Here is a 17,828-nt window from a genome sequence, read left to right as displayed (position 1 = left end):
AGCTAAAGTGGGCTTGGAAATATTTGAATACTGGGTTCTCTTTTTGTCACGCAGTGATAGGATCACTTTGGAATCTATACTGTCATTAATATCAAGCTGGACTTTGAACGTCGACTAACTCGACCCTGCTTTACCCGCCTTTAAAGCCTGATCACAGAATTGTATCTATGTCCTGAAGCAAAGTTTATGTATGACCAACTCGATGAACTGTTCCGGCCTTCTTAAGCTCACCTCTAGCCTCTCTCGTGGCACTCTCCAAATCAACCTTCTTCAACGGCCGGTACTCAGGGTTCCACATCTGCTCCCTGATCCACTCCTCCAGTTCTTCTTCCTTTTCAGGGATGCCCTCCTGTGTAGCCTCACCATCCTTGACGGCTGCTTGTATCACATTGCGGGCAATGCGGACACTTACATCCCGCACTGAATCCACGTCTGGCAGAAGAGGAGCCGTTGAGTCTTTGAGAACAGGGCTTAGTGAGGAAACTCCTTCCACAGCGGCTACAAGCATGCGATCTGTCAAGTGCTTGGCACGGGAGAGCACGCAGCCGAGACCGATGCCTGGGAAGACAACTGAGTTGTTGCATTCGCCCACGTTGATTGTGATTTCAGAACCATCCTTGCCCCATGGGCCCTTGGCGGGTGGAAAGGGTGAGCCTGTGGCTACAAGGGCCTTTCCATCGGTCCACTTGAGGATATCCTCGGGTTTGGCCTCATGAAGGCGCGTAGGGTTGGAGAGAGGAAGAACGATAGGGCGTTCGTGGTGCTCAGCCATGGCGCGGATGACATCTTCTGTGAAGGCACCAGGTTTGGTAGACGTGCCGACAAGAACGTTAGGTCGAACCTCCCTGATCACGGAGAGGAGATCAGTGTCCTTGTCTTTCCACCCTGAAGCATCCTTAGTAAAGATTTTTTGAGAATCAGTAACACCTTCGGTTTCCGAGGTGAGGAGACCAGGCTTGTCAATCAACCTAAACAGTCAGTCAGTTATTGTTTTACCGTACAAGGTGATATGCTTACCAGATCTGCTTTGCCGCCTCCTCGTGGCTCATATTTCCCTCCGTGGCAATAGCATCTCGAACTTGGTCCGCGATACCAAGTCCAGCACTGCCGGCTCCAAAGACGACCATTCGAAGGTCCTTGAGCTTTTGCTTGCTGACGTGAAGACCTGACAGTATAGCTGCGAGAGTTACGCAGCCTGTTCCTTGGACATCGTCGTTGAAGCAAGCAAAGTCTGGACGATATCGATCAAGAATCTTCCTCGCTACACGTGGGTCAAAAACTGATGTTGACTTATGGCAAGGGATGGTGCGCACCGTTGGTCAAACCAAAGTCCTCAAAGTGAATATAGGCCTTGGGGTATAGCTTCCTGGCAGATTGAACAAAGATGTCGACAAACTGGGCGTATTCCTCCCCGCGGACGCGCTTCTCTTTTAGACCAAGGTATAACTCATCATCGAGAAGCTCCTTGTTGTCTGTGCCGCAGTCGAGGACAACTGGAAGGGTCCTGTTTGGATGGACGCCTGCACAGAGAGTGGTGAGGACTAACTTGGCAACGGAGATGAGGATACCGCCAACACCTTGGTCCCCAATGCCGAGGATTTCTTCGCCATCTTAGTGATAGGTTAGTAATCAATAACAGGCGTGAAACGGAGGAGAAACTGACCAGATACGACAATGTAGTCAATATCTTCAGGGTTTCCCCACTGAGCGAGGTTGTGATGCACATGATCTGGGTCTCGAATATTAAGATAACAGCCTTCAGGCCGCCTAAATAGTCGAGAGTAATTCTGGATAGCATCCCCTTCTGTTGGCGTATAGACGATGCTCATCATCTCATCGAGATGAAGTTGCAGAAGCTTCACACAAGAATCAGCATTGCGGTTATATCGGAACAACGCGTGTGTGGTACCTTGTAGTACAGAACCTCATTTTGATCCTTTAGTGAAGTGAGAAAAGTATTCTTGGCTAAATCGTCAGGTCTTGACGAATATTGCTCATAGGCACGTTTGCATTGTTGCTCAAGTGTCTGAACACCTTGAGGTAGCAATCCTGTGAGACTAAACTCACGACGTTCATCTGGAGGAAAAGCAGAGCCCTTGTTCAGATAGGGAGTATTCAAAAGTGAAGTGCCACTGAGTGCGCAGTTGATAGGACCGGTGGTGCTGAGTGGTAGATCACCAAACTTGGACTTTTTGGAGTGATCTGCCTTTGTGGCATAGTTGGTGAGATTCAGGTATCGCATAGTGGACGGATATAAACGGAAACGATGGACAGGGGCTGATCTGGATAATTTGAACATGATTATTTACTTGGCGGTCCTGGCCTTTGATATGTAGTATTAATAGTAGAGTAGCACCGATAGATACGGCAGTTGAGATAAAGCATCAAGTCCTGATCAGATATCACAAAGATGACGTCGTTGAGCTCTCACTGGCCTAAATCCACTCTGACGAAAGAATGCGAAAACTTGATTGCATTTGTATCTGCACGTGCTAAAAACCGGAAGACAATAGGGTCTTTGATATCATGAACTTCGATAGTATTCCAGATAATCACATGATAGTGACCACAACTATATGACAAGAAAAGAAAAGAAAAGAATGTCGGTGCTCCTGGAGCCTCGCCCGTGTAGAAATTGATACAATGTTATCCACCGAAAGGTGACCAACAAAGACGAGACGGACGCGGACTATGATGGCCCTTGTTGTTCTAGCAACTACGACAAACAGAAACACAACAAATTGCGAGACTTTTAGTCGTTAAATCCTCCTTCAGACTACTTCGTGCGGATAGTACAAAACGTACCGTCCGTAGAAGACCCTCCGTGAGGAAGACTCGTGGGAAGATTGAGTGACTGAAGGAAGAACGCTGCGGATAGCAATGAAAATGCAGGTACCTACCGTAAATCGAGACGTATAATGAGATCTTGAGATCGCGTCTTGTTGTACGTTGCTCTTGAGAGAGACATTGAGTGATAGTGAGAGAATGGGAAGTTTATGGTGAAGGAAAATTTGACGCGACAAGTTTTGGTGGTGGAGTTGAAATGCACGTACCCCACCCACTGTTCGGTTGGCGGGCCACAGAACCCAGCCACCGAAAGACACTGCATTCCAACTTGAATCCTCATTGGCTCATAAACTTACACCAGAACAATCACTTCTCACTATATCTGTCTCACAGCATATGCCTTCGTGGCTTGCCAAGCCTTGTATTATCTGCATCTATAAATACAGAAATCACGGACAGCAGTATTACTATGACTATCTCTGCTTCTAAGCGTTCTCGTGGTGAGATGGCCTTGTCTCAATCTCCCCTTCCTCCACCAACGCCTTCTCAGCCTTCAAGGCGTCAACCTCAAGCTCAATTCCGAGACCAACATCTCGGCGCGCCTCATCCAGCATCTTTGCATCCTCTTCGCCAGTGTGGCTTCCAAACACTCGATCCATGTCCTCGAGAGTAGCACCCTTAGTTTCTGGAAGACAGAAGTACAACCAGACCATACTACATGCCAAGAAAACGGCAAAGAAGATGTAAGTGCCCCATTCGAGAGTCTCGAACATGGGTGGTACGTAAAAAGCAACAGCAAAGTTGTTGAGCTAGGATCACTGTTAGTTATCGTTAGCCAATAAGCGAGATGGGGGATACTTACCCAGTTACTGGAGGCACCAATCGAAGAACCCTTGGATCGGATAGAAAGAGGGAAGATCTCAGCAACAAGAGTCCATGACACAGGACCCCACGTGGCTCCAAAAGCCCCGACGTAGAGCCAGATGAAAGCCACGGCAACCCAACCCGCAGCACTATGCGTCTCCCAATCGTGCTGGAACTTGGCGACAATAATACCAGCGAGAACCATGGAGATGAGCATGACGATGGATCCCACATAAAGCATTGGCTTTCTTCCAACCTTGTCGATGATCGCCATCGCAGGTAAAGTGAAGATGAAGAACACAACACCCGTTACGCCTGTGGCCAATAGAGCCTGCGTTCCTCCGGTAAGACCTAGACTCTCAAAGACTTGACTAGCATAGTAGATGATCGCGTCAATACCTGACCACTGCTGCCAGAACATGACCAGCCAAGCTGTAGCAACGCGTTTGAAGTTGTCCTTGGTACGGAAGATCTGATAGTACTGAGCAAACTGGGCCATCCAGACACTGCCCTGCTCTTTAGCAGCCAGATTGGGGAAGTTCTTGGCGAATGCGCGTTGTTCAAAGAGAGCCTCTGCCTTGATCTCCTTGTACTCTACCTGAATGAGCTCGTGCTCAATGGGAAGGTTGCGGAGGTAGGATAGTGTCTTGAGAGCCTCCTCATCACGGCCTTGCTTCACAAGCCAACGTGGGGAAAATGGCAGCCACCAGATTCCAAGGGCGAGAAGAACAGCGGGGATCCCTTGTATAATTGATGGGAGCATCCATGCGAGGTTGCTTTGGCCTTGACCTGTGCCGCCGATATAGTTGCTGCCGTATCCGATCCAGAATGAGAGCATGATACCGAGGATGGTGCAGAATTGGTAGAAGGAGACGAGGAAGCCACGGAGCTCGGGAGAGGATAATTCGGCGTTGTAGAGAGGACTAGAGAGACGTCAGTCAGATACGAATTTTAGTACTGCATAATAGTGAGGACTTACCCAACACCACTGAAAGTGCCAACTCCAATGCCAGTGAAGAAACGACCGGCATAAAGCATAGAAGCATTATCCTTCGTTCCTCCAATATACAGATAACTACCCAGGATAACCCAGCAGCAAGCCATGAACATAGTATACTTTCGTGAATAGACTTCACCAAAGACACCAGCGGACAGAGAGCCTAAAATGCCACCAAGTTGAAGGATCGAGGTAAGCCAGCCGGTGGCTGAGGATGAGTTGACGATAGAGGGGAAGTTTTCTTTAAATCGATGCATGACTAGGGATTGGCCTAGGACACCTTGTTGGTAGCCATATTCGAAGCCACCGAACCTGGAAATGTTAGTGAAAGGCTGGATATGAGGATGTAGGAGACGAACGAGGCGAAAAGAGCGATGACGATGAGTTTGGGGTTCTTGGCTAGAGTCCTCCATCGGTTTTTGTAGGCGAGCTTCGTTCGCTCGTCAACTGTCGACTCCATGATGAACGAAGCTTGAATACAATATATTCACCACCGTGGAAGAAGAAGAGAAGTAGTTCAACCAAGCCACGAGGCAAGTATAAGTGTGATAGAACCAAGATCAACATCGGGAGAACAATGGCCTTATATAACGAACCACTTTCTTTCCATCATCGACAATTTCATTGCCATTTCTAGCCATCAACTACATGGATCATAGTGTTTAGCTCCCCGCAACTAACACCTCATGCCAATCCGGGGACCCCAGATGCAACATGAAAAAGATACAAATGACGATGTATCTTTATGGAGTAGCACTGCTAGGGTCGGTGAGACTCCGGCGATGGGATGGGATGGGTGCGTGGGATGTCCATATTGGGTAAGACTTCTGTATATGGCAATATCAAGCACCTCGGAACTGTAGCTTCATTTTGCCTCTTATGATTGAGAATATCATGAGGACCTGGTTCTATGATTATTGATTTGCTACTAGAGTTACAAGTTACGGTTAGGTAGAGTATCAATAAAACCAGAAGTCAGGCAATCATGCAACGTGAGACATTTATAAGAATCCACAAAATAAGAATAATCGTATTGCAATCCATACAAGATCCATTTTCTTACTTGAAATGTTACATTGCAAAAATCGATACCACATCAATCTGTCGGAGCGCCCCGACTTACACGGATATTTTAGTGGGCAAGAGTTCGCCGAGCATTAAAGAAATCACGCGCTGTTGACAAGTTTTCCAACCAAGGAATGAACTGCAAAAATGGATGCCCTCTTTAAACGCTCAGGATTATGAAACGCATCTCCTCCCCACAATGGATGTTTCCCCGGTGTCAGCTCTTACTATGACGATCCCGCTTCTCTTCTCCAAATGCCCAACATCCTCGGCATATGTTTCTCCAGTCAAAGTTTATTGAATTCAGATAAGTCGAATGTTTGCTTTTGATGATTTCGAGATTCAAATTCATAACAACCAGACATTCAGGTCGACTCAACACCGACTGTCCTTGGCATCAGCAGATGAGCCTTGTAACTTATGAGGCTCAACAAAGAATATTGATCCGCGAGTAAACGGATACTGATGCTAGGCAGAAGGATTTCCTGTATAAACATTGGCTAGAAACAGGGGCCAAGCATTTGGAAGTGCTTCTGACTTACCTAACAATATGGTACGTTTCACACAAATCTTGCTTATTTACACGACGACAAGAAAAACAGCCTCGTCAGTAAATTTTAGAATATTTATTAAGTACACTCACTTAATCACAAGGAGAGTTAAAATTAACAGCCTCCAACCATGTTTACTTGGCGGACAAGGTTACTGCATGACTCGTCTATGCTACCCTATATATTCAATTTCGGCCAAACTGAAGAAAAGAAAATATGAGGTGCGCTCATTCCAACTTTCTTTTTACAGTATAACCCCAGATTTCAACAAATGCGGAGAAATAGTACACAGAGGTAAAGCATATCCGCTATGAAACCTCCGAGGCGTTTGTGGCGGTTAAAAGTGCCTCTTTTAAGTTCGGGGGTAATGAGTTAAAATCCTTCGGGAATAAATTTAAATCGGGTAATTTTAGACACCACATGCCAATGCCGTTATATTACAGTTAAAGGTTGGTGCCTATATATTCTCCGAAGCCTATGTAGACATGTCTTGTATATCCTTTATCTCAGCATTGGAAGGGGCACTTCCTCTATACCAGGATATTAATCGATTGTATGAATGCCCTCGGACGGTTTCGAGGGACACCAAACTGTTCAGAGGAGGAGTTCCAGATTCCATTCATCAGTATTGAGGTCTCAAGATCTCGCAATATGTACATTTGTATATTCAGTTGGCTTATGCACAGCAAGTTTCGAATCAAAGAGTGTCTCCCTATTCCTCCAACATCCGCCTTCACAACCTTGTAGCCATTCTCAATCTCATATATACTCGTCGTTCCCAACCCTCATCCTCCCCTTGCATCAAGATCTCACTTCAGACATCCATCGTCTCTTTTGGTTATGTTCAAGCGCTTACTGGGCGCTGTTGCCGTTGTTACCGATCAGGTTGGGGGAGCTGCGGAGGTTGCCACTGATCTTGCCAGAAGTAGCAGTGCTGGTGAGCCAGTTGGTGACACCAGAGACGCCGGAGACACCGTTGACAGAGATTCCGTAGAGGACAAGGCCAGCAATGTGGGGAGTAGCCATGGAGGTACCGCTGATGCTGTTGGTGGCGCTGTTGCTGGTGTACCAGGCAGAGAGAACGGCAGAACCGGGAGCAAAGATGTCAAGGACTGTACCGTAGTTGGAGTAAGAGGCAATCGTCCAGCTGCTGTCGATAGCACCGACGGTGATAGCGCTGGCAGCAGAGGCAGGAGAAGTGTTGGCGGCGTTGGCACCATCGTTTCCAGCAGCAATGGCAGAGATGATACCAGATCGGGAAGCAGAGTCGATAGCGTTGTTGAAAGAAGCAGAGTAGCCACCACCGAGAGACAGGTTCACGACAGAGCGGGCAGTTCGGCTCTTGGAGATGATGTCGTTGGCGGCCCAGTTGAAACCAGCCAGAATGATAGAGGTGCTAGAAGAGCTGCCCTGGAAGACCTTGACAGCCTGGATGGTGGCTTTCTTGGAGACACCGTAGGTCTTACCGGCAATGGTGCCAGAGACGTGAGTACCGTGGCCAACGGAATCGGCATTGTCGCCACTGAAGGCAGTGTAGACGGCCTGAGCACGACCCTCAAATTCATTGTGGGTGGTTCGAACACCAGTGTCGACAACGTAGGCATATGTGTTGGTACCAGCATTGGTATCGTAGATGTAGCTGGTAGATCCACTGGAACGGTGAGAGACCGTGCCGAGTCCCCAAGGGGCGCCACTCTGAGTAGTCAAGGCACGCTTTGCGAGAGTCTCTTCCTCTTCCTCCTCCTCGACCCAGTTGATGACCCACTCGCGGTCCTCTTCGACGATAGCAACCTGGACTAGATATCAGAATTGGATAGTTCATTCAGATTCGGTGTCACTTACATCGGGATTCTCCTTGATCTCCTTGATGGTGCTCTTGTCGAAAGAACCAGCATAGCCGTGGAAGCCATACTTACCGTTGTAGGTGCGCTCAACACCCTTCTCGGCACGCTTGTTCAGTCCACGCTTGTGAACATCCTCAACCCAGTTGAGATGGCTCTCGACATCGGCAGCAGCGATATCAGACTTGAGGGTGACGATGTACTTGCCAGGAATGATCTTGCTAGAGTCAACCTTGGCAGTAGTAGGAGCGGCGTTGACGAGTCCGAAGAGGGTGGTCGCGGCGAAAGCGAGGTTCTTGAAGTTCACCATTGTGACGATCCAAAGAAGCAGAGACAGTAGAAGAGATGATTGGGGATGCTTGTGTGTTGATGAGGTTGAGGGTGATGATGAGAAGGAAAGTTGTTTTGAGGAGGAGAACAGTCCGTCTTATATAGAGGTGGTCTATGTTGCTAGGCGACTGCGTCCATAACAATATGGATGAGCTGATACAGGGTTCGTGTTTTGAGATCATGAAGTCACCTCTGCCAGCCATTCGCAGCCATGATACATGGTAATGTTAGCTGTTATTGTGGAGGCAGAAGTATATTGAACGGTTCGTGGAGAGAGACTTTGCTCTTCGGTGCCTCCCCTGAAGTCAAAAGCTCAACAGCTGGAGATTCCCACCCCAACTTACAGAGTGCAGGGTTTGTAAGGTGCAAACCTGCAAGTGTCTTGCATCTATCCTCAGACATGATACCGCGTCAAGACACAATCGAAGGGATGGTTTTCATCAGCTTCCTCTTGCGGCGAAAACCGGAAGATTTACGTAGCGTCTCGCCATCGTCTTCAGCAACGCCAGACAAAAAGAGGAAGGCGAAATGTGATGCATCGAGGCGGCAGAAGTTCTGAGAGGCGATTCAGGATAGCGAGAGTGCAAAAGTTCTCGAGAATGCAAGCAGCAGGTCAGTGGGCCTGGAATCAAACCCGAGGTGGATGCATGGGACCTTTCATCGCAACAAATACCTTGATGATAAAGAGCACCAAGATATCGTGATGGGTCTCAGTGGACGCCCTGAACACATCCGGCTTGTCTCACGAAATGACGAATAACAATACGTTGACGGAGTTCGATTGCATGTGATGAGACGAGACGAGACGTGAGGAATAGCGAAGTTGCCATCAATAACCTAGGCTATAGTTGGGTGTATTCAGGATCTGCTCAATGGACCTCCCTGTCGTCAATCATGATCGACATGGCACTAAGGAAACAAACCCCCAAGAGGTACCTCTAAAAGACCAACCGCATGGTCTCTGTCTAGCCTCATATCTCGATCTTGGCAGTGACTGCCGGTATCCAGAACTACTGGAGCCGATAATGGGGAGCGGCCTGAGGAGGTAGGCAAATGCCTTCTAGTCCTTGATTGGAGGCTGGAAACAGGAACATAGCCAGTCGGAATCATGGACCGGCCCGTAAAAGATGCATAAACCCTAGTTCGAGGCGTTTATCGTCAGAGGCTTGGTGAGTTGATAGTCGAAGGAAGTCGAGCGGGAAGTTAGTGAACTGCCCGATAAAGCAATTATGCTTCTCCGCAACTCCAGCATAGCCAAAGCAGGCTAGACATTGCCCCTTGATGACTTAGCCTTACCGATGACAACAGCCGTGCGGGAAGGGTCTCACACCAAGACCTATTCTGCACCTTGGGCAGGATTTCCAGTCGTAGTTGAGCATCAAATCAACTTCCTCTTTGGGACACTATGTCCGAGTAGGTGCGTATCGTTGCCGCCGCTGGCCTCGCAGGACAAGACAACAATTCGAATGCCCATTTTCGCTGAAGGCTGATATAGTGAGGCTAAGTTGTAGGAGAAACACCCTTGCTTAGCCTCATAATTCTCTGTCTCGAGGCTCACGGGAGGATGAGAAGGAGGGCAGCGTGATTCGATGTGAGGGGTTGGAGTGCACTCCTTGCGAAAGTCTTAGATGATCTATATCGATTGTCTCAAACATTGCAATGGTGACATCGAGATGGTGACGAGATTAGAACGTGGTAATTGGTATCCCTGCTTATAGAATCTGTCGTAATCCGCATTCCATCGAGTTTGTGTTTGTTGGCGGATAGATATCCATGTAGGTAATGTAAAGTCGAGGTTTCTCTTGTAGTGTCCTCGTGGAGTGGATAATAGAGGGGCCGGAGATGCCACGGGCAAGAGCCAACGGTAGGGAGGTAGATCAGCCAATGAGAAGTAACGGAAAGAGTAGACGGGTTGTTGGTTCTTTCCCGTCTTACCTGTCTTGAGAGATAAGATTTGTGGCTTGGACCCAGCAGACGCTTTGACGCACCCCAGAAGTCTAACTTACAACATCATCATCACCATCAAGGCACATTTGATCAAGTGTGAGGCCAAGACACTTCACTTCAACCCCTGGAGAAACACGGAGATTTTCACTATCCGTTAGCGCCTTCCTTCCCGTGTCAGTTTAATTCTAACCATAATTCTATTCTATTCTATTCTATCAAAGCCTGATACAGGGTGCTGATTTTGAGTCCCTTTTAGGTACCTTGCCCAACCTTGGCCAAGGCCAACCTCAGTAACGAATGGACCCCGCTCTATCTTCGCATCTCATGACCCTTGTTCCTTTCATCCATGCATCCGACTAATCAATCAATTAACCCTTATCAGTACCGCATGATGCTATTAGAACAAAAGTACCTGTCATGTTCTTGGATACCTATTCTAATGTGTTGCATTAGGTTATCGGTCCGCCAAGACCTACGTATCATTCTTGTTCTATACCGAACAAAACTCCGACTCCAAGCAATCCAACCTATTCGTGGAAACTATCCGACAGCACTCGCACGCAATCTTCTACATCGTTCGCTTATGGCCAAGGAACTTTTTGACTGGTCTAGCGATGTTTTGAGTCAGGAGACGCCGACAACCCTGGTCGCTCTCGATAGCTTAGGAAGACCAGCAATTGGCTGCCATCATCGATACCCTGCTTCGAGCCTTTTCAGTAACTGCTCAAGGCATACACAGTCAGGCTGTTTAGCGTATCTGTTTATTCCTCCGTGACCACGCCGCACGATCGCCACGGCCCGCCGGAATCCTCCTAACGAAGGGTTACTATTGTTGCGAGGCTCAGGAACATCAGCGAGAGCTGAACTCGATCTCACGGCTACGAACCGAAGCTGACTCTCGCCAGCATCCCAAAAAGCGAGAGCAGGTCACGCTGCTTTGACATTTAAGCATCTATTAAACTTTGCCTTATTACCAAGTGGTGTCCTTTTGCCCTGGACTAGTCTAAACTCAACTCATGGCTCAAACTTGATGCCGCAAGGTCGCATCCGATTTAACCACAATAGTCCGTATACAATATGGCACCTCTCTCCCTCTGGATGAGATCATCGATGGGGTTTGCCCGCGTCCTGTACCCTGAGGACCCTTGTCGCCGTTGAATCGACGGGTGTCGCCATTACATGAGATCTTGCCGCTAGGAGGACCTACCACAAAAGTACTTACGACCTTGATTACTTGAGCTCCTTCCTAGCTGGTCACTATAGTCTTCGAACGAGAGCGATGTCGCGATAAGGATGCCATCTTGTTCAACATCGTCAGCAGGGAAAAGTCGCCATGCGAGCCACCTCAAGTCCATCCCACGCAGCTTGAGGTTACAGACTCCAACAAAGGTTCCCAAATCCTGGAAAAGATCAGGCCTCCTAACATAGATAGGCGCCCCGGTTAGCCACCTATATGTGCCTTAAGCCTTTGAGGCAACCTGAGCAGTAGCGGTGATATCCAATCACGCAAGGCACGAGGCTTCCAAGACTTCTAGATTACCCTCGCCTTTCTACGAAGGGTGTTCTGCACACACCATTTTGAGTTAATGATCTTCGAAAACGTTCATGCATCTTCTTCCATCAATACATCCTTCTCGCTCTTCGTTCTTCTTCGACTAATCACTTACGACTGTTCATAACAAGAAGTTGCTTCTGCTACCTTCCTGTTTACACCATCATCGCCGAGATAATGCATCAGCAGGATACAGCGCGACAGTTCAATTTCGAACCAGCTCTGTTAGATGGTATCTGGTTACGCCGGAACGTCAGGGGCCCGACGTTTGGTCGATTTTCCCTGACCACAAGCAAGCTTCAGAGGTTTTCTTTTCACAGTCTCTACCATAACAATCCCCCTTTGTTCAGTGATAGAGCGTATCATAACTCAACACGGAATGGTAAGAAAACAGGTATTTTCAACCTGTTTAAGGCTATGTAAACCTCCGAGATCGTAACCCTTGGGGCCGCGGTTAGCTTCCTTGTTGTCCAGTTCGTTTTGGTCTCAGTCTTGGCCGTACCATCAAGGTGCTTGGATAAGGCGGTCGATATGTTTTGATTGACCCTGAACATTCGCTCATAGCCTACAGCCTTTGTTTCTGGCAAGTGAATTTGATTCAAACTCTGCTTGGAAAGTAGATATTGGGGATAGAGCCGACACATCCGCGATAACTTAGGGAAACATGGCCACTTTGTGGAGTAGTCATGCTTAACCTATCTAAGATGAAGCGAAATTCAACATTCTAGTTCTAACTTCGAGATTAGCTCTTAATTAGCACATCTAATACTGATTCAAAATTAGAGCCCCAGTACGGAAGGTCTTCAACTTCAGTATTAGATCCAGGTATAGAGATGCAGTCCACCCCCTTGCCTTTGAAGATAGAGTTCTTAGGTTATGTCCATGACGCCAAATCATCAACGCAGCTTTGCTGATTATTTTACACGGACCTTGCATAAGGCATTGATACGTTGTTATCTTGCCAACGCGGCATGTGGTAGCCAAGGCAGTGTGTTCTCGTATTGCTCCGCAAAATGCCAGCTGCACCACGGGATATACTGCTTCGTATGATCAGGGGCCCTCCACATACACAGTCATCGTCTTTGATCATGCATGTTGCGTGTTTATTGCGAAAGCAACACCTGAGACTTGCTCACACTCTCATCAAGCACCCACTCTTGTCTCTCAAGCTCATCAGGCAAAAATTCCCCCTTACCGATATCGATACTTGCCCCGAATACTCAAAGCCAGGGGGTTCAAGAGAAAGGAGAAGACATCTGAAATTGACCATGCGGGCTTTGTCGACCTTCAGCGACACTGTCTCCTGAGGCGCATCTGTTGCGTCGAAGTACTCCTAGAGACACCACTCATGATCCAACTCTTCGTTATGCTGCTTTATTATGTTTCTTAATGTGTGAGCACCGTTGGTCTCAACTGCCGGGCAAACAATTGCTGGTCAGTAGTGCCGTTCTCTTGTGGTGTAAGAGTAGCAGCCCCTATTGGTCCCCATATAAGAGGAGCAGGCACCTCACATTGTAAAGGATATGCATTGTCAGCTCAGCGCGTTGGTAGTTGCATTGACACTGAAACATTAAGGCTTTGTCAGAGATAACCTTAATTCAACTACCTGAAGCTGACATAGACGTACAGACATTTGCCGACTCCTTTCCCATCAGTCTCCCTGAGCGATCACATCGGACAAGCACTCGGTTCCTTATTCCCATCAGTCTGTCTACCATCGACCTTTGTCGGAGCCCCTTCAGGCATAGGGATACCCGGAACATCCTTGAAAACCGCAAAACTCGACGGTGTCTCCTCCAACACTGGGAAGTGAAACCCACACTGCGGACACTGTTCATGAAGGACAGCCTGCTCCTCTGCGAGATTGTACTTCTTATCCTGAGTGAGGTTACAAACAGGACAAGCGCGAAGAAGTCTCGTTCCGACCAAGCTCAAAATTGGTGATGATGTCCTCCATAATAGCCCCGTTGGCTGCCCACTCCTTGCAGTATTTATGGTAGGTGTTCTTGTGCCAGTCGTAGAGAGCACCACGACTAGTCCAGAAACTGCATTCGTTATACCAGCTTCTGTCGTCAGGATGTTCCCACCAGGTGAGATGCAGAAAGCCTGGGAGCGTCATGAGATGGCGGCGTGTGTCGGCGAAGAGAACCTTGAGCTTCTCATAAGCATCTGGGCTGGAGAAGCGGACTCTTTGCATGCTCAGATAGATAGGCATGATGGTGGTATAATATTTAGCGTCTTGGGTAGATGATATGCTATAATTTCAAGCCTCTTTCAAGATTTTAGACCGGAATGATATAGGACTGGGTACAAATTATGCTGTGGTTGAAAGTAGCTGGCGAGAATCCAACCCATTCATACTGCTCACCCTCTCACTTTATACCTTCCACCAGCATCTGACCTCATTTGTGTTTTGATGTTGATAGTCACACAGGAACAGGCGGACAATTATTTCCATATCAAGAACATAATCGTCAAAGCATCTGAGACCATTGGCTTATCAAATACCCGGGGAAGCGGGGGTGATTAAGTTTCCTGATAAAGCTACGATAGCCAATATGGTTGCGTGGCAAACACAAGTTGGACGTTTTGTGTGGACAGCAGCTGGTGACTAAGTTAGCTCGTGGCTTGCAGCTGTAAGATCTTCATAACTTAAGCCAATGGCATCTTGCTGATTCGCATTGCTGAGACACTTGAGAGATCCAGACAGAAATCAACATCTCCTGAGAGTTGAGTTTAGTAATTACTATCGATTCACAACTTCATATTTCCGTTACATCGAAATCATCTCCTCCCTTAATCGTGGACCTGCATCCCCAAGTATTGTGTCTTCAGTACTGTATTCTTCTTGGCACCTGTGACCCCAATCTTGACAACCTCACCGGGGACGATATCAACTAGATTGTCGTCAAACTTGACTTCGTCGTCGTCGCTTACAACTGCTAGTCCCTTGATAGGCACCTCGGCACTGACTTCGACGGACTTACATCCTTCAGAAATTTCAGCTTTGAGGTTTTTAGGGTTCTGGAAGTGAAGGTATTTCAAAGGCTCGGGCCAGTTGACGTATCTTGCAATCTGCTTGCCATCCTGATAGAAGTAAGCTGCAACAACGGTCTTCGCCTCGAGATCAGCGTTGGGCTTCTCAACGGGGACATCCAGGGTCTTGATTTCTGTCGAGCGGTTACTCTGGAGAACCAGATCAGAAACGACTGTCTGGGAGTATGTTTCCTTCCCAGTCTCAACGTCCCAGGCCTTAACAACACAGTCTACAGTAACGTCTTCCAAGTTGAGGTTACTTCCCCAGATCTCAACCTTGACCTTAGTCTCAATATCGACCCTTGTGTATTTGTTCTTGGGGTGCTTGTGCTCTCTGCGTGTCATGCCAATAGTGATAGGTGCCATCTCCCGCTTGATGGTAAAGTAGGAATGCTTGGGTCGGAGGTAGTAGTCACAGATGGCCCAAGAAGTGACTGGCCAGCAGTCGTTGGTCTGCCAAACCAAGACACCACTGCAATATTCCTTCTTAGGCCCCTGCCACTGTCGCTTCCAAAGCCGATAGGCGGAGGCTAGGGCCTCTGCCTGTAGCAGTTGGCTGTAGTAGACGTAGTCCTCCAAGGGTTCAAGAGTGAAACGAAAGTTTTCGGCCATGTAAAGACCCAATCGACGTAGTTGTCCGTCGGCTTTGTTGTGGAAGTCAATCGTAGAGGATGTTGAGAACCGCTCGGGGTCATCTTTGCCCTTTGGCAGGAAGGCATCAATGGTCTTGATGTCTGGGAAACCTTCCATACCGAACTCGGAAACAAATCTACCAACAAGCTTGTCGTAGTCTTGGTACTTTTGCTGAGAACCGTGCCAAACATTCCATTGATGGATATCTCCGATAGTTGGATCAGTGGTCACCTTTCCACCCCAAGGGCTGGCAATATGGTAGACAGCATTCGGATGAAGATCTTTGCAGGCGTCTGGGAGTAGCTTTTCGTAGATGTAACGGGCAGGGAAATCGGTCTTCAACCAGCTCTCTGGGTCGTGATCGTCGAAGTCATATGTAAGATTTTCGGACTCACGCAGTTGGTAGTCCTCGTTGTTGCCAGCCCAGAGAATAATTGATGGATGGTGACGAAGTCGCTTGATATTGGCTCGAGCTTCTCGGTCGATGGATTTCAGTAGCTCGGGCCAGGCGGGATAGTTTCCACAAGCGAACATGAAATCTTGCCAAACAAGGATACCAAATTCATCGCAGGCATCGTAGAAGACGTCTTCTTCATAGATACCACCTCCCCAAACTCGGAGCATAAACTGGTTGCCTTCAGCGACGAGCTTGACCCAGTCTCGGTATCTCTCTTTGGAAATTCGAGGAATGAAGTTATCTGCTGGAATCCAGTTGCTCCCACCACAGAAGATCGGGACGTTGTTGACTTGGAAAAAGAAGCTGGTGCCGGGCTGCCCATCAAGCTCTCGTTCAACAAGTTCAAGTTTGCGGAGGCCGATCCTCTTGGAGATTGAATCTATCTCATTTTCGTCATCAAGAAGCGTGGCCTTGATGGTATACAAGGGTTGTTTTCCATATCTGACTGGATACCAGAGAGCTGGATCTTGGATGTGGAACGTAGTGGTTGCGTCTTTGTCCTTTACATGTGCGGTTTCAGATGCAACCTTCTTTCCATCTAAAGAGACTTCAAAACGAACTTTTGAGGTTTTGCCTTCAACAGCCGCATGAACAACAACATCTGCCTTCTTGAGGGACTTCTCAACTTCAGATTCGGTGTAGAGATCTACGATGTGAGACTCATAAACTTCGATGTTGATAGGTCTCCAAGGACCACATGTGAGCATAGCAGGTCCCCAATCCCAGCCCTGAGAATGGTTAGTTGGATACTATAAAAGCACCACAGGTGGAATGACTTACCCAGTGGTACTGTGCCTTTCTGACAGGCAGTCTTGAGCCATCTCCATTCCAGACAACATACTTGTGGTCAGGATGCTCTTCCACTAACTTCCATCCTCTCAAATACGCCGCATCAAAGGTGACGCGGAGCTCATTCTCGCCATCCTTTTTAAGATTCTTTGTGACATCGACCCGTTCAGGAACAAACATGTTCTCAGTCTCAAGAATTTTTTCGCCATTCAACTCAACCGTGGCAAAGGTATCAAGGCCATCAAAAGCCAAAACCGCCTTTGCACCATTATGAATCTCCGGGCTAGAAAAGGTGGTCTTGTAGATCCAGACAGTCTCTCCGATCCATTGAACTTTGAGCTCGTTCTTCCCAATGTATGGATCGGGGATCTTCTTGTGATGTAAGAGATCAAGATGAACGTTTGTTGGGAATTGAGCGACTGGTAAATAAGAGGAGTCGTCTTCTTTCTCCTGCTTGAATTGCCAGTTCTTATTGATTGGGGTAACAGTGCGGGGAGCCATGGCGGAAAGGGTCTCAGTGAAGCTATGATTCTGCACGTTGTGAAAGAAATCAATTTAGGGGTTCATGAAAGAGTGAAGTTGAAGAATTGAGGGATGAAAGAGTAAGGAATAGATTGATTGACGACCCGACGTTTTTGACATGGAAGGAACGATGGCTTTAACCGGGCAATTTGCCAGGGCAGGTGCAAGTCATGATGACCCCGCGATGCACAAATGCCTCCAGGTACGGTACAATCCTCGTAAGACATCCGATTCATTTCACTCAATCTCAATGGTCAGTTGATGAGCAATAACATGACATTTCGACATTTACACAACAGGAGAGGTTCCGTATGTGCTTCTACGGCACGTCGGCCCGTCACACCAATAAGCGCCAACTCCAATTCATCCAGCCAAGCTGAATTCCATCCGATGAATGGTGGAATTTCAACTCCGCAAGTAGTTGTGAGCGGGTAGAGACGCGTTTACATGCGAGACT

At 47.8% G+C, this 17,828-nt stretch overlaps 5 protein-coding genes across 5 annotated transcripts; all 5 read right to left on the bottom strand.

The window, feature by feature from the left end:
- Positions 1 to 184: 184 nt before the first annotated feature.
- BKA55DRAFT_588088 (uncharacterized protein) lies at positions 185 to 2,299 on the bottom strand (the record flags this gene model as incomplete). Its single annotated transcript, XM_046194746.1, has 5 exons — positions 185 to 968; positions 1,018 to 1,261; positions 1,314 to 1,610; positions 1,664 to 1,856; positions 1,910 to 2,299. 5 exons carry the CDS (start codon positions 2,297 to 2,299, stop codon positions 185 to 187), a joined length of 1,908 nt encoding a protein of 635 aa, XP_046056105.1.
- An 860-nt stretch (positions 2,300 to 3,159) lies between these two features.
- On the bottom strand, positions 3,160 to 5,371 carry BKA55DRAFT_548314 (general substrate transporter). Its single transcript, XM_046191112.1, has 5 exons — positions 5,008 to 5,371; positions 4,631 to 4,960; positions 4,068 to 4,574; positions 3,650 to 3,995; positions 3,160 to 3,596 (listed from the first exon to the last, which is right to left on the bottom strand). Exons 1-5 carry the CDS (start codon positions 5,106 to 5,108, stop codon positions 3,273 to 3,275), a joined length of 1,608 nt encoding a protein of 535 aa, XP_046056104.1. The 5' UTR covers positions 5,109 to 5,371; the 3' UTR covers positions 3,160 to 3,272.
- A 1,745-nt stretch (positions 5,372 to 7,116) lies between these two features.
- BKA55DRAFT_682424 (peptidase S8/S53 domain-containing protein) lies at positions 7,117 to 8,415 on the bottom strand (the record flags this gene model as incomplete). Its single annotated transcript, XM_046198340.1, has 2 exons — positions 7,117 to 8,055; positions 8,107 to 8,415. The coding sequence occupies 2 exons, from the start codon at positions 8,413 to 8,415 to the stop codon at positions 7,117 to 7,119; spliced, it is 1,248 nt and encodes a 415-aa protein (XP_046056103.1).
- A 5,187-nt stretch (positions 8,416 to 13,602) lies between these two features.
- On the bottom strand, positions 13,603 to 14,149 carry BKA55DRAFT_588085 (uncharacterized protein; the record flags this gene model as incomplete). The annotated part of the gene is made up of 2 exons (XM_046194745.1): positions 13,603 to 13,864; positions 13,914 to 14,149. 2 exons carry the CDS (start codon positions 14,147 to 14,149, stop codon positions 13,603 to 13,605), a joined length of 498 nt encoding a protein of 165 aa, XP_046056102.1.
- Positions 14,150 to 14,730: 581 nt separating this feature from the next.
- On the bottom strand, positions 14,731 to 17,350 carry BKA55DRAFT_531986 (glycoside hydrolase superfamily; the record flags this gene model as incomplete). Its single annotated transcript, XM_046189277.1, has 2 exons — positions 14,731 to 16,788; positions 16,841 to 17,350. 2 exons carry the CDS (start codon positions 17,348 to 17,350, stop codon positions 14,731 to 14,733), a joined length of 2,568 nt encoding a protein of 855 aa, XP_046056101.1.
- Between the last annotated feature and the right edge of the window lie 478 nt (positions 17,351 to 17,828).

Source organism: Fusarium redolens (genome assembly GCF_020744475.1).
Source record: "Fusarium redolens strain MPI-CAGE-AT-0023 chromosome Unknown BKA55scaffold_1, whole genome shotgun sequence".
In the NCBI taxonomy this organism is placed as follows: domain Eukaryota; kingdom Fungi; phylum Ascomycota; class Sordariomycetes; order Hypocreales; family Nectriaceae; genus Fusarium; species Fusarium redolens.
The sequence above is the reverse complement of the archived record's forward strand: the minus strand, read 5'-3'. Positions and strand labels throughout refer to the sequence as shown.

Coding starts and splice junctions, on each gene's coding strand:
- BKA55DRAFT_548314 (XM_046191112.1), bottom strand. CDS start 5,108: ATGGAGTCGACAGTTGACGAGCGAACGAAGCTCGCCTACAAAAACCGA. Junction 4,961..5,007: donor GTCATCGCTCTTTTCGCCTC/GTTCGTCTCCTA, acceptor TAACATTTCCAG/GTTCGGTGGCTTCGAATATG. Junction 3,597..3,649: donor TTGGTGCCTCCAGTAACTGG/GTAAGTATCCCC, acceptor CAGTGATCCTAG/CTCAACAACTTTGCTGTTGC.